This window comes from Plasmodium gallinaceum (assembly GCF_900005855.1).
Source record: "Plasmodium gallinaceum strain 8A genome assembly, contig: PGAL8A_v1_119, whole genome shotgun sequence".
Taxonomy (NCBI): Eukaryota; Apicomplexa; class Aconoidasida; order Haemosporida; family Plasmodiidae; genus Plasmodium; species Plasmodium gallinaceum.
The window spans coordinates 1,045,571-1,061,233 of NW_021628276.1; the positions used below are offsets into that span (position 1 = coordinate 1,045,571).

Below are 15,663 nucleotides of genomic sequence, written 5' to 3' on the forward strand. Positions count from 1 at the left end.
TACATTTTGTATAATTTGTTTGATAAAAAAAAAAAAAAAAAGTGAAGTATATATATATATACATATATTTTAATAATAAATAATAGTATTATTTATATGTTGTTTTCTTTAATACATATAGTAATAAGAAGTTATTACTACAAAAATTTAAAATTAAGTTCTTGATTTTAGAATAAATATATAGTTTATATTTTTTTTTGCAGTTTTTTTTTTTTTTTTATTTTTTTGCTCCAATTAAAGAATATATATCTAAATTTTGAAAATTCACAATTCATTTGATAATTTTGTTACAATACTTAGAATTTAATTAAATAATAAAAAGTATATGTGTTATTCAATAGATATATAATTGATTTCTTATTTATCTTTTTTTTTTTTTTTTTTTATGTAAAATTAAAATTTTTTTTATTAATAATATATATATATATATATATGTACATTTTTTTTTTTTTTTTTTTTTTTTTTTTTTACACACACCTTTATAATATAAAGTGTGCTAATTTTTAAAGATACTTTTTGTTTATTTGTTTATCTTTTATGATACATTTTATTCTTTATTTTTTTTTTTATAAATTTATTTATAAAAAAATCCATTTATCCTCAACATAATAAACCTTTTTAATAATGTGTAAATAAATATATATATATATATATGCATGTATTATGTATGTAATAATAAAAAACATTCTTAAAATAATTTCTTGTAGTTTTTTTAAAAAAACATTCAACATCATTAGTTAAAAATATACATATGAAAGTGTTAAAAAATTTCTGAAGTATCTTTATTAATAAAGAAAATGTATTAAATAATGATATTAAAAAAAAAGTAGAAAACTATATAAAAAAATGTTGAAAAAAAATACTATAATTAAAAGGTCATTAAGCTTATTAAAGAACTTTATATTTTTTTGACAAGATAAAATTTTGGGAAGAATATAAAAAAAAAAAAAAAACTTAATTTTCCTTATTTTTTTTGAATTAAAAAAAAAAAATAAAATAATTAAGTATTTTATATTTTATTTTATTTCTTTTTTTGTTTTTCTCAATTATATAACAAAGAAAAAAAAAGAATAGGAAATGGAATATATTCTATAAATATTAAATAATAAAAAGTTTATAATAATATTGAATTTTTTTTTTTTTTTTTTTTAATTTTATAACAAAAAAAAAAAAAAAAGAATAGGAAATGGAATATATTCTATAAATAATAAATGATAAAAAGTTTATGATAATATTGAATTTTTTTTTTTTTTTTTTTTTTAGTAGAGTAAAATGTTAAATTTTAAAAATATACCATTATTGTTTTCAAAAAAAATTTATGGAATTAAAACTGTGAATATTAATTCCATTTATAAAATAAATAAATTAAATATTAATACTTTAAATAAATTTTTAGATGTTTTAGATTTTGAAGAAGAAGAAGATATTGAATATACACGTATTGATGAGCTCAGTAAATATATTGAAACAGTTAAAATAAACGAGGATATTTTTAATAAAACTAAATATGTTGGATATGATTTTACAGATACAAATAATTTTTTTGATAAGAATGGTAATATAAAAATATATTCTAAACAAGATACAAATAAAAAAGATGCAAAAGAATACATTCATGTTCCACCTTTTGTGTTAACAAAGTTATGTGAATATGCATTTAAAGAAATATTATTTTTTTTAAATAAAAAGCATTTAAATCAATTACAGAATATATTATATGATAAAGAATCCAGTAAAAATGATAAATATGTTGCTATGACTTTAATAAAAAATGCTGTTATAAGTTCAGAAAAGCTTTTACCAGGTTGTCAAGATACAGGTACTGCAATAATTTTAGGAAAGAAAGATGAAGAGATATTAACAACTTATGACCACAAATATCTCAATTTAGGCATTTATAATGCTTATAAAAATAACAATTTCCGTTATAGTCAGTTATCTCCTTTAAATATGTTTAACGAAGTTAACACAAAGAATAATTTACCTTCTCAAATAGAGATATATAATAACATTAAAAAGGAGAAAAAGGAAAACAGTAATTCATGTATAAACGAAAAATTAAATAAAGATCATCGAAATTATTTATATGATGGCCCGAAATATGAATTAATATTTATAGCTAAAGGAGGTGGAAGTGCAAATAAAACTTTTTTGTTTCAGCAGACAAAAAGTATATTAAATGAAGATTCTTTGTATAATTTTTTATTAGATAAAATAAAAGAAATAGGTACATCTGCTTGTCCTCCATATCATTTAGCAATAGTTATTGGGGGATTATCAGCTGAAATGAACTTAAAAATGGTCAAATTAGCATCTTGTAGATATTTAGACAACATAAAAAAATATGGAGGAGAATATGGAAAAGCTTTTAGAGATTTAAAAAGTGAAAAAATAATTTTAGAAAAAAGTCAAAAATTAGGTATAGGTGCTCAATTTGGTGGAAAATATTTTGTTCATGATGTTAGAGTTATTAGATTACCAAGACATTCTGCATCTTGTCCTATTGGTATAGGTGTTTCTTGTTCAGCTGATAGACAAATAAAATGTTTTATAAATAAAAATGGAGTATTTATGGAAAAATTAGAACATGAACCAATTAAGTATTTACCAGAAATTACATTTAAAGATTTAAATCAAGATAATGGAGTAAAAATAAATTTAAATCAAGATATGGAAGAAATATTAGAATGTTTATCCAAATATCCCATATCAACTTTGTTACTTTTAACGGGTAAATTAGTAGTAGCTAGAGATACAGCTCATAAAAAAATTGTTGATCAATTTATTAACGACAATATACCAATACCAGATTATTTTAAAAAATATCCTATATATTATGCAGGACCAGCAAAAAAACCAGATAATTATGCAAGTGGTTCATTCGGTCCAACAACTGCTGGTCGTATGGATGTATATGCTGAAATTTTGATGAAAAATAAAAGTTCATTAATATCATTAGCTAAAGGTAATAGATCTTCTGTAGTGAAAAATGCATGCAAAAAATACAATGGTTTTTATTTAGGAAGTATAGGAGGCCCTGGTGCAATTTTAGCTAAAAATAATATTAAGAAAGTGGAAGTTATTGATTTTAAAGATCTTGGAATGGAAGCTGTACATTTAATTGATGTAGTTGATTTTCCTGCTTTTATTGTTATAGATAATAAAGGGAATGATTTTTATAATCAATGGATACCATAATAAAATTTAATAATAATATAAAATAATAAGAATATATAATATTTATTTTTTAATAAGTGTAAAATAATATGAATAAAGTAAAATAATAAAATTTTATAATCATACAATTATTATTTTCATAATTAATAATGTACTTATATATAATATTATTATTCTCATTTTTTTTTTTTTTTTTTTTTTTATTAAAAATATAATTAAAATTTTGTTTTAGATTTACATAATAGTTTATATATAACTAATATTATATACTTCATGTAACCAGGAAAAATATTTTGTTTACTAAAATAGAAAATAAAAATATATTACTTGTATTTTTTTTTTTTTTTTTTTTTTTTTCTTCTATAGCATTAAAAAAACTACTGTTATATAAGTGAAGTAGAATATTGAATATTAAATAATGACATATGCTATTTATTTTATTTATTAAAAAGAAATATATATATATATATATATAGTTATTTGCATTTGAATAATTAAGTACTTATTTTATTATTCCTTTTTTTCTTTTTTTTATGATAATACATTTTTGTACTTTTATATAAAAATGTATTTTTTAATTATAGTTTTTCTTTTCATTTTTTAGGATTTTCAAAGCCTTGTTCTATCTTTTTTTACAGATGTAGATGTATAATTTTTACTGTTTATAGATGAAGAGGTAGACTTAAATGAATTTTTAATATTTTTTTTATTTTCATATGTTTTGTTTTTTTCATCTATATCCATTTTAGTATATTTAATATTTCTACTACTTTCTTTTGTATCTTTTTTGTTTTTTAATATTTTTGATTTCATATTTTTTTCTGAAGTATTTGGGATATTTTTTTGTCCATCTTCTGTTATGTTATCCTTGTTCTCAATCTTCAAAGTAATTTTTTTAATATTAGGATCTTTTTTATTAGGTGAATATATTACTTCTGATTTTTGAGGAATTTTCTTTTTCACTACAATACTTCTTCCCTTTATCATTGAATCATTTTTAATTTTCTTATCATTTTCTATTTTATATTTATTTTTTTTTAATAATATGCCAGTATACATATCCCTATTGTTTCTATTTTCAATATCAAATTTAACTTTTTTTACTTGATCACTAACTATTTTATAAAAATCATAACATAATATCCTTTTATTTATAACCTCATTAATATTTATGTTATAATTACAATCAGAAAATTCTTTCTCTATCTTTTTTTTTGTACTAAGAAGGTAACAATTATTTTGGCTACATTGTTTATTTAATTGGATGAAATTATAGGAAATGGCATTTTTATTAGAATAATTTTCTTCATCTTCTTCTTTTACATATATATTATCTATCTCTCTTATATTTTCATTTAAGCTTAATTTTTGCCAAAAGTTACAAATAAAACTTCTATTAGAACATTTTGTTACAGTATGTATAAGTTTCAATAAATTTAATATCATTAATCGTAATGGAACTAAAAACTTATCATAATTATTTGAATAACTATAATTTATATTTGCTTTTGAAATATATTTACGTAAGTCTTCATATTCTTCCTCTTCTTCTTTTTCTTCCTTTTCCTTTATTTCTTTATTAAACATAATTTTTAAATTTTTGAAAATAAATAAAATTATTTGAATAATTATAGAAATATCTTGATATACAATTAAATTGTAACTATTTCTTTGTAGTTTATAGATTATATCTATTATATTTTTTGTTTCTTCTTGTAATAAATAATTGCAAATCAAAAAAATGTTAGGATACATATAATTAGAATCGATAAAAAAACCTAGTTTATTTAAGTTATCGGTTTCATTATATTCATTACGTAAATTGTAATTATATATATCATTTTTCATATATAAACTTTCTTCCTTTTGATTACATAATAAAATCATTTTTAATTTTTTATAATTATTTATCCCCTCTGTTTTTTTAATTGACTTGTAGAATCCTTCTAAAAAGTCAAATAAGTTTTTATTTATATACAAAAAATAGTATGTTAAAAAAGAGGTATTAATGTTAAAATTTAGATTTGAAGGAATATAAAAAAAAGATTTATCTTCATTAAACACTACTGTTTGCTCAACTCCTCTCTGTAAAATTTCGTTCAAATATTCATTATACTTCTTATAAATTTCGTTTTCCTCTACTTTCTTATTATAGACTTTTACTTTAGAATAAGATATAAAATGTTCACATTCAAATATGATCTAAAATAAAAAAAAAAAAAAAAGGAATATTATTTAAAACATATGTATTATTTTGCACATTTTAAAAAATGATAGAAATATAAAGATATAATTAAATATACAAAATAATATTCCACAAAAATTAATTATTTGATGAAAAAAAAAAAATTTTCTTATTACATACATTAATAGATTAAATACCTTTTTTATCCATTTATTTAAAGCTAGAAGAATAAATAAGTACATATTTTCTTGAAAATTAGATTCAGTTAATTCAAATTCTTCAATTATTTTATATAAAAATTGAGGTATATTATTCACTATATTTTTTGCCTTATTTAAATATTTATTTATAATCAATATTTCTTTTAATTTTTGTGATTCTTTAAAAAAATAATTTTCGTTTAATATTCTTACCATATTTTTATAATCATCTTGGAAAATATCACTTTTCTTTTTTGTTTTTTCTTTATCACATACTTTTGCTGATAATTTCAATTTGTTTAAAAATTTCTTCCTTTGCTCATTTGCATTCTATTAAGAGCAAGAAGAAATAAAAAAAAAAATAAGACTTAATAAAAAACCTCATAATAAACATATTTGATAACTATTCTTTTTTAAAAAAAAAAAAAAAAAATAGTTAAAGATATAAACAAATATATATTTCATATGTAAGCTATCTTATCAATTTTATATAGTTATATATGTTTTTACTAAGTAATTATCATTCTTTATTATTGTAGAATAATTTTTAAAGAATGTATTTTTGTAATATCTCAACTTATATAAAGCTAATATGTTATAAGGTAAATCAACTTTCAAATTTGTATTAATTTCATATGTATTCTGAGTAAAGCAAAAGAAATAGAATAAGTTATAATAAGAATAAAAAGAACTGATAAAATATATACATATATATATATATATAGTATACTTTAATCAAAATAAAAATAGATAATACATATGAATATATTAAGGAATATTTTTTTTCTAATTATATTTACTTTATCATCTTCTTCTACATCTCCTTTAAATTTTATATTAGTCTTAGTAAGTTTTGAAGCTTTTTTTAAATTTTCTTTTATTTCTATGATATTTTTTTCCTTGCAGAAAGAAATATATTAATTAATATAATAGATGAATGTATGTCCAATTATACATTATATAAATTAAGAAACAGAAATTATTCTATTTTTATTTATTTTTATTCTTTAAATATTCTAAAATTATTTCTTAATTTTAGTATTATATAAAAAAAAAAAAAAAAAAAAAAAAAAATTACAATAGTAATGCATTCCTATCTAATTTATAAGACACTTATAATAATTGTTAATGAAATTGTTATATATGTTATTCTAACATCAATATAACAAATATATATTAATCTTTTACTTGTTCTTTTTTTTTTTCCTCATTTTCTTTGAACTCCATAAAATTTTTATGAACGGAATTATAAACATTTTGTTTATACATAAATATAATTTTATTTATTAATAGGTTATATTCATAAATTGTATTTATAAAAATATCTGATACATATTTTATATATTTATGTATAATTTTATATTTATTTAAAAAACATATTAAACTATAATCAATTATTTTTAAATGCTCATAAATCTCATCCATTTTTTCTTTTTTGTTTTAAAGTAATATATCTATAAGTTTTTTTAACTTTAAATGTATTTTTCTTTGCTTTTTTTTTGATGATTAGGAACTTTTTATATATTTTATCATTTATAATGATAAAAAAAAAAAATAATGAAGATAATTATTATATATTAACATTAAATTTGGGAAAATAAATATAATAATAAAAATACTTAATAGTAATATTGTAATGTTTTAAATTTATTATACTCATTATAAAAATATATTGATTTAGATACAATGAAGTTTTTACATGTAATAAAATATATTTAAAATTAATATAATAAAATATTATTTTTGAAATAGAAAAAAAAAAAAAAAAATTAAAATATCATTTTTAAAATAAAAAAGAAAAAAATATTATTATAAATATAATGAAAATTAGGAGAATAATAAAAATATTGAAATAAATAAAAATCAAGTTTTAATGGCATATATACAAAGAATACAATCTAAAGTCTCATTACCCATTTGAACACTACATAATCCTACAAAAATTTAAAGAAAAAAATAAAATAACTCTTATATAAATAGCAAAAAAAAAAAAATAATTTTTTTTTTTTTTTTTAATTTATATGTATGTATTATTTTATTAAGTGTTCTAATAATTAAAAGAAATATTTTTTTCTTCAGAAAAATTGGCAAATAAATACATTTTTGTGTGTGCATATTATCATTTTTCTTTTTTAATTTTATTATTATTATTTTTTTTTTTTTTTTTTTTAATTTCTTTAGTGTTTTTTCTTTTTATGTTATTTTTTAATTATTTCATTTTTTCTTTTTTTTTTTTTTTAATGAATAAATTGAAAACCATCTGAATTTTCATCCCATAAACAAACATTGGATGTAGTTAAAGGCGACCCATTTTTTTCCATTAATATGCATGTAGCTAAAATACAAGAAAAAAAATAGCTATTTAATTAGCTTAAAATTAAATCTAAAAAAATGTATTATATGTATACATATTCTTATTTCAAATTTAGAAAAATAATATATAGTACATTTTAATTATCTAAAGAATTTTATTTTAAGCTATCTTATTACTAAAGGAAAATGTCTATAATATTCTGTTTTAATTTATTAATATAATCTACCGTTAGTATTTAACACTTTGATTCATCTAATTTCTTTACATATTTTTAAGAAGAAATAATAACTGTTTAATAAACATAAAAAAAAAAAAAAAAAAAAAAAAAAAAAAAAAAAATTACCAATATATTTAAATGGCTTATTTAGTTTAGATAACTCCTTTAAAGTTGTATCTAAAATTTGTGATACCCAGAAATTTGTTTTTTCTTCATTATAGTGCATTTTTTCAAGAAATTGAGAAATAGTCTTTTATATATTTTATTTTTAAAAGGTTAAAAATATTTAAGAAAATAATAATTTATTAAAAGAATGCTTAAATATATCTTTATATTAAAGAATATTCAATATATTAGTTTAAAAAAAATTACTTGTTTTCCTATTTCTTCCATTTGTTCAATATCAAATTCTTCCTATAAACATATTTATTGTTTAAAAGGTTTTTAAAATTTACATGAAAAAATAAATAGAATAAAAAAACGTAGTTATATCTTAAAATAAAAAACTGTGTCACAAATTACCTCAAATTTGTCTGTGTCATTCATGATTTCAGCTTATTTTTTCTAATATCACTTATTTTGTTAAAGAAATAAATAAAAATTATTTGATTATATAAAATTAAACAATTTATTACAATAAATATAGGGAAATTTCAATGTATTCTTTTAATTTTATTCATTTATATTCTTTTTTTAATATGTTTAATTAATATATGTTCTTTTTAACTACATATTATTTTATATATGCAATATTTTCTAATAAAATGCATTTCGATTTCTTTTTATATTATGTAATAACTTATTTTCTATAAATAAAATTTAATTCATAGTATATTTTAATATATATGTTTTTTTTTTTTTTATATTCTTTATAAAAAAAAATATTAATAACATAATATATTTATGTATATTAAAAAAAAGAAAAAGAAAAAATAAGTTTTAATTATTAGGAAGTGTTCATTATACAAAATTTATCTCATTACAATATATTTAATTTAAATGACTTAAATAAATTTAAAATTATTATCTGCAAAATTTAATGTATCATCTTTTAATTTTATATTTTTAAAAAATAATAGTCACATTTTATTTATTAAAGGATTTTTCCTTATTTTTTCTATTTTCCTTTTCATTGTAAAAAATTATTCATTTTTACTTTTATTGTGAATTATAAAAAAAAAAAAAAAGGAATTGAATGAATATGCACACATTTATCCAAAGGTTTAAAACGTGTGTATATTTTAATTAATCATGAATAAAACTAAAAAAAAAAATAAAATATATCTACTTCAGAACTCAATATCATATGTCTAATATCCTTTTAAGTTATATTCATTAATATTTGTAACAATTGATTAAATGGAATTATTTTTTTTTTTTGAAAAAATGTTACTAAGAAATTGTATATATTAATATGACTCTATAATATGAATTTTGAAAACAAAAAACTCATTGATTGTAATATTAATATTTAGTTGAAAAAGTAAATTAACTAGATTAATATACAAAAATCAAAAATTAATAATTCAAGCATTCCTTTGGAAATTTTTTTTCCTTATTTAAAATAAATTGATATTTATTCAACATTTCTATTTAATTTTTTTATTCCTTTTTTTTTTTTATTTTATTTTATTTTATTTTATTTTTTTTTTTTTTTTTTGATCTCTCATCCTGATAGGATGAAATTCATTTTTGTTTAAAAATATATATATATATATATATGTATAACATATATATTGAATAAAAAAAAAAAAAAAAAAATGAAAAAGAATTTATATTTTTTTTAAAAAATTATGTTTATAGTTATAATTTATAGTTTTTGATTATTTTTTAAAAAAATACATTTTAGCTATACATATGAATAATGATAGATATTCCAAGTCTCATTTAAAAGCATTTAAAAACAACTTAATTATTTTTTAATGATTATTTAAATATAATATTTTTTTATATCATTTCATTACAATTTTAAACATTTTACTTTAAAAAAAATATTAAAATTATTTCATAAAATAGATTTATATTCTTACTTTAATGAAATCATTTATATGAACCTATATATATACATATATGCATATAAGGGATATATACATATACTAATAGAAGAATTTTTTTTTTTTTTTTTTACATTAATTTTACAACTTTCATTATTCAACTACTTCATTATTTTAAGTATTGAGTTGATTACTATAAATATATATATATATATATATATTTAAATTTTATGAACGATTTTTTTTTTTAACTTTTTTTTTTTTATTTTCGTAATTTATATATATTAATTTCCCTTAAAAATTTTAACATAAACCAACTTTTTTATGTTATAATCATACAAGATATTATTTTTGTTGATACTAAAAATAAGATAAAATAAATATTTTTATTATTTATTTCCACTTTTTGAGTAGCTTAAATAGGCACATTATTATATTTACCTTTTATTTCTTTTGTTATCCATATTTATACATCTATATTATCCTTTTAAGCTTAAAAATTTAAAACAGAGTGATAAATTATAAAATTAGTAAAAAATCTTAAACTAGTCATACCGAAAAAGACAAGAAAAAAAAGAAATTAATAAAAAGTAAACAAAACTATATCAAAAAAATGTCTACAATTAGATGGGTAGATCTATTATCAAGCGAATCAAGTAATAAAAAAAAACATAAAATAAAGTAAAATAACGTATTTATTCATTTAATTTGATTGTAATATTTAATTTATATTATTTGTATTTACACTTAATTTTTTTTTTTTTTTTATTATAACATAAATAGAATTTAAAGTTTTTTTACTAAAATAAAACTTTATAAAATCAATAAAAATATATAATTTTTTAAACTCCTTTTTTATATATTCCTATAAATTTTTCTCCATTCTTTTTTATTTACTCTTATAAATTTTATCCATTTTTCATTTTTTTTTTAGATTTTTCACATTCTATAACTAACAATGATGACATCAATGAAAAACTAAAAAAAAAAAAAATAAGTACCAAAAAAAATGATTTAAATAATAGTTTCATAAATTCTTATAATGGTGATTTAGATAATAGTAATGTAGGTATAAATTTAAAAATAAAAAATATGTGTATAACAGATAACAAGGATAAAAAAGGAGAATTTGTTGATCCCCAAACAAATAAAAATGATAATTTAAATGAAATAATTAATAAAAATGAAAAAGAAAGTAAAGAAAAAGAACACAAAGATGACAAACAAATTAACATTGATCAATTATTAAATAAAGATGCTAATATGAATGATCATGAATTAGACAAAAAAATAAAATGCGAAACAAACGATGAAAAAAATGAAGAAATAATTAGTGATAGCATTAATTCTAATAAAATAAATAAAGAAATAAATGAACAAATAAACGAGGAAAAAGAAAATAAAGATCTTAGTGGTTATAATAATAAAGATTCAAACATTGTTTCTGAAGATAAAAGTATTAATAATTCTAATTTTAGTAATAAAATGTGTAAAAAAAAAAATTCTAATTCATCTGATTGTAAAATGAACAAAAATAAAAAAATTACAAATGTTCCTTTAGATAAAAAAATAATAAAAAATTCTTTCTTTTCTAAATATATTTTAGAAAAAAAAGAAAAGAAAAATGAAAGTAACAAAATGGATGAAACAAATTCAATTACTACTCCAAAAAATGTACATGAAAATAAAGTTTCTGAAGAAAGTTCAAAGAACTGTAATTTAATTAATAATGTAGAAAATCAAAATTCAGATACTATCACTAAATGCAAAAAAAGAAAAGATAGAAATTTAAATATTGACAATAGTATTTCTAAATATGATTATACACAATCATGTGAGGTAACACTTGATGAAAATAATATTCCATTAAATCCAACAAAAAAAGTAAAAAATAGATTAAAAGAAATAAGAGAAAATGCAAATGATAATAAAAAAAATAGAAACGATGATAATATTTCTAGCAACCCAAATAAAAAGAATGAAACGAAAACAAATTTAAAAGGGTTAAATCTCAATAAAAAGATAATTTTTAAAGAAGAAAATAGTAGTAATGATCAATTTAAGAAAATAGATAAAAGTAATAATGTTATAGATCCTTTTAATAATATGATTAATAAAAATATAAATTTAGAAAAATTTAATAATTTCAATAATAATTTTATTAGTTATTTAGGAGATATAAGAAATAATTTTAATGAAGTGTTAAATAATGTAAATAGCAATAGAGTAAGTAGTCGTTTAAAAGAAATAGCAGTAGGTAAATCAACAAAAGAATATAAGAATTACGTTAAGCTTGTAAGATATGATGAAAGAATGGAAGATGATCCAAGCACACCCAATGCATATGAAAATATAACTAATGCAAAATTTCAAGCAAAATATAATTTATGGAGAAAGAAATTGCATAAATTTGATACAATAAATTAAAAAGAAAATTTAAATATAATAATTATAGGTGTACATGTATGAATAAAACTCAAGAATCACGAAACAAATAGAAATTCACACTTATAGAAAAAAAAAAAAAAAAAAAAAAATTATTACTGAATATATTTAACATTCCTAAAAAATATATTTTTTATTATGCTTATCTTAAAAATGCCTTTTAATATATTTATTTGAACACTTATTTTTGTCTTATTTTATTTTTTTTACAAAAATTAAGTTCACTAGTATATTTCTGTAATTGTTATCGATAAGCTGTGTATCTAATTCCTTTTTTTTTTTTTTTTTTTTTTTTTTGTATATACTTCATTTTAATATTTATACAACTGTTATTTTACTTAACATTTATTATCTTTTCAATTAATATATGGTATAAAAAAATGCTTATATATTATGTAATTCCTATAAACTTTTTTTTTTTTTTTTTTTTTTTTTTTTTTGTATATACTTCATTTTAATATTTATACAACTGTTATTTTACTTAACATTTATTATCTTTTCAATTAATATATGGTATAAAAAAATGCTTATATATTATGTAATTCCTATAAACTTTTTTTTTTTTTTTTTTTTTTTTTTTTTTTTTTTTTTTTGCCTATACCTGTTTATATCTAAAGATATAAAGTAAAAAAGTTATAATAAAAATTTATACACACATATCACTATGTGCATAGGTTTAAAAAAAAAAAGAAAAAAAAATTGCAACATTGCTTTACTAAAATATAAATATATTGGTAATTTTTTTAAAATGTCTAAAATATTTTTCATGGTATATTTTAGTCTTTTTATTTTTTCGCGAAGATTAATGTAAATTTTGATTTAAGAAAAAAAATATAAATAATTTATTAGAAAGAGCAAATTATTTAAAAAATTAAAGGTATATTATCAATTCATGTCAAGACTCAATTTTATTTCTTATTGTTTATATAGGAATAACGAAACAAATGACACTTATTTAAACTTTTGCAAATTAGTATTCAAAATGTATATATATATATATAATTAAAGATAATAATAAAAAGTTAAAATTATGAAAAAAAATTACTGAAAAATATGTGTTTATAAACAAATGTATATACAAAAAACTTTATTTTAATTTTTTCCTCTACTTTTTATTTTTTTTACATTTTATTATTATTTTTTTTTTTTTTTAACAAAAATGTACTTTTTTCTTAAGAGAAATATATAGGAGGGTATTTTTTAACAAATTCATTTGAATTATTTTCAATATCAGATGGTCCAAAGCATTTAAAATTAAAAATAGAATTTTCATCAATTTCCATTATACTAGCTAAATTTCCACAACGATAGCAATAATTAGGTGCTGACCATACAGTCACCAATTTTCTATTAAACCACCATTTATAGCCTTCCATAACTAATTGGTGAGCTCTAGCTATTATCTCAATATTATTAACATGACAAAATTTATGAACTGTGTCAGGTCCAAATAAATATCCTGCTCCTCTTGGACTTTTGTCCCATCCATTTTTATCTGATGGATCTGACCACATAATATCACATAACGACCCACTTCTAGGAATTTCTTGAAATCTTTTTATTTTTTTTAATTCATCAATTTTATCAAAATATGGTGATAGTCCACCGTGTATACAAAAATAATTATTTTCAATTAATGCTCCAATTGACAAATAATCAAAAACTTCTGTGCAATATTTCCATACATTAATTGATCCATACTTTTTTATGCATTCGTCATAAAAACCATACACTTCAGTAATTTGTCTGCTTTCATGATTTCCTCTTATTAATGTTATTTGATCAGGGTACCTTATTTTTAATGCTAGTAATAATAAAAATGTTTCAATACTATATTTTCCTCTATCTACATAATCTCCTAAGAATATATAGTTCACTTCTGGTAATTCATTACCTATATTAAATAATTCTTTCAAATCATGAAACTGCCCATGTATATCCCCACATATTATAACTGGTAAATCTACATATCTAATATTTTCTTCCTTTATTAATAAAGCTTTTGCTTCGTTACATAAAATTTTCACTTCTTTTTCTCCTAACAACTGACACTTCTTTAAAATTTCTATTTGTTTTTCTAAGTCTTTAGTGTTCATTATTTCCCTTTTTTAAAAGGGGAATAATATATTTTGTAAATGTAAAAAAGAGAAAAAAGTTTCCTTATTTTTCTAAAATAATAATGAAAAACTATAATAAATGAAAAACAAATTTTAATACTATACCAATTATAAAAATATGTCATATATATTTATACATATATATAAATAATTTCTTTTTCTGTCTAAAAATAAAAATCTATGCAACGAGAAAGTAGATATATTTTTCATCTATTATTTTAATTATATAAATAAATGTAAAACCATTACATATAACATTTTAATGACAAAATTAAATTAATAAATAAAATTTATTTTCACATATTCCATAAATATTATTTTAAATTTAAAACAATTAGGATTTTAATTCGTTTCACACAGAAAAAAAAAAAGATGAAAAAAAAATGAAACGGAATAAAGAGAAAAAAATAAATAATTTAATATATATCACTAAAAGAAAAAGATCCAATATGTAATAATTAATTTTATTATGTAATATAAAAAAAAAAAAAAAAATAATAATACCTTTATTTTATTTTTCTGTTAATAAAATTAATGAATTATTCCTCTAATACTTACATAAATGAGAGTTATAAATCCTGTGAAGTTCCTTTTCGATAATTTTCAGTTACAAAAGAAAGTTTAAATTATGAGTACTGAAAATTATAAAAATCACTTATTAGAAATGGAAAAAGTATATTTTATGAAAAATCATTATATCAGCATTACACATGTAAATAAGAAAATTTTTTATTAAATATACGTCTAATTGTTTTCATTTTTTTCTACTCATTTTTAGATGAATTAAACAATGAACTAAAATGTATATAAACTTTTAAGTGATTCATAGATTATTAATAATTAGTTTTTATATATACTATAAAAATATATTTTATTTTTTTAAAAGTTTAATTAATTTAACTTTAAATATAAATAATATATACTAAAGAATTTATTAATTTTAATAAAAATATTTTTACAGAAATCAGTGAATTTTTTTTTTTTTTTTTTTTTTTTTTCTGTTCATTTGATCAT

The 15,663-nt window shown here is 17.4% G+C and overlaps 5 protein-coding genes across 5 annotated transcripts; 2 read left to right on the forward strand and 3 right to left on the reverse strand.

Annotated features, from left to right (window-relative positions):
* Positions 1 to 1,272: 1,272 nt before the first annotated feature.
* Positions 1,273 to 3,198, forward strand: PGAL8A_00440100 (fumarate hydratase, putative; the record flags this gene model as incomplete). The annotated part of the gene is made up of 1 exon (XM_028673140.1): positions 1,273 to 3,198. One exon carries the CDS (start codon positions 1,273 to 1,275, stop codon positions 3,196 to 3,198), a length of 1,926 nt encoding a protein of 641 aa, XP_028529623.1.
* A 588-nt stretch (positions 3,199 to 3,786) lies between these two features.
* Positions 3,787 to 6,987, reverse strand: PGAL8A_00440200 (conserved Plasmodium protein, unknown function; the record flags this gene model as incomplete). Its single annotated transcript, XM_028673141.1, has 5 exons — positions 3,787 to 5,379; positions 5,560 to 5,892; positions 6,073 to 6,204; positions 6,363 to 6,461; positions 6,751 to 6,987. The coding sequence occupies 5 exons, from the start codon at positions 6,985 to 6,987 to the stop codon at positions 3,787 to 3,789; spliced, it is 2,394 nt and encodes a 797-aa protein (XP_028529624.1).
* Positions 6,988 to 7,425: 438 nt separating this feature from the next.
* Positions 7,426 to 8,639, reverse strand: PGAL8A_00440300 (dynein light chain, putative; the record flags this gene model as incomplete). Its single annotated transcript, XM_028673142.1, has 5 exons — positions 7,426 to 7,496; positions 7,820 to 7,897; positions 8,220 to 8,343; positions 8,466 to 8,507; positions 8,616 to 8,639. 5 exons carry the CDS (start codon positions 8,637 to 8,639, stop codon positions 7,426 to 7,428), a joined length of 339 nt encoding a protein of 112 aa, XP_028529625.1.
* A 2,061-nt stretch (positions 8,640 to 10,700) lies between these two features.
* Positions 10,701 to 12,514, forward strand: PGAL8A_00440400 (conserved Plasmodium protein, unknown function; the record flags this gene model as incomplete). The annotated part of the gene is made up of 2 exons (XM_028673144.1): positions 10,701 to 10,743; positions 11,022 to 12,514. 2 exons carry the CDS (start codon positions 10,701 to 10,703, stop codon positions 12,512 to 12,514), a joined length of 1,536 nt encoding a protein of 511 aa, XP_028529626.1.
* A 1,190-nt stretch (positions 12,515 to 13,704) lies between these two features.
* PPP4 (serine/threonine protein phosphatase 4, putative) lies at positions 13,705 to 14,628 on the reverse strand (the record flags this gene model as incomplete). Its single annotated transcript, XM_028673145.1, has 1 exon — positions 13,705 to 14,628. One exon carries the CDS (start codon positions 14,626 to 14,628, stop codon positions 13,705 to 13,707), a length of 924 nt encoding a protein of 307 aa, XP_028529627.1.
* Positions 14,629 to 15,663: the final 1,035 nt, after the last annotated feature.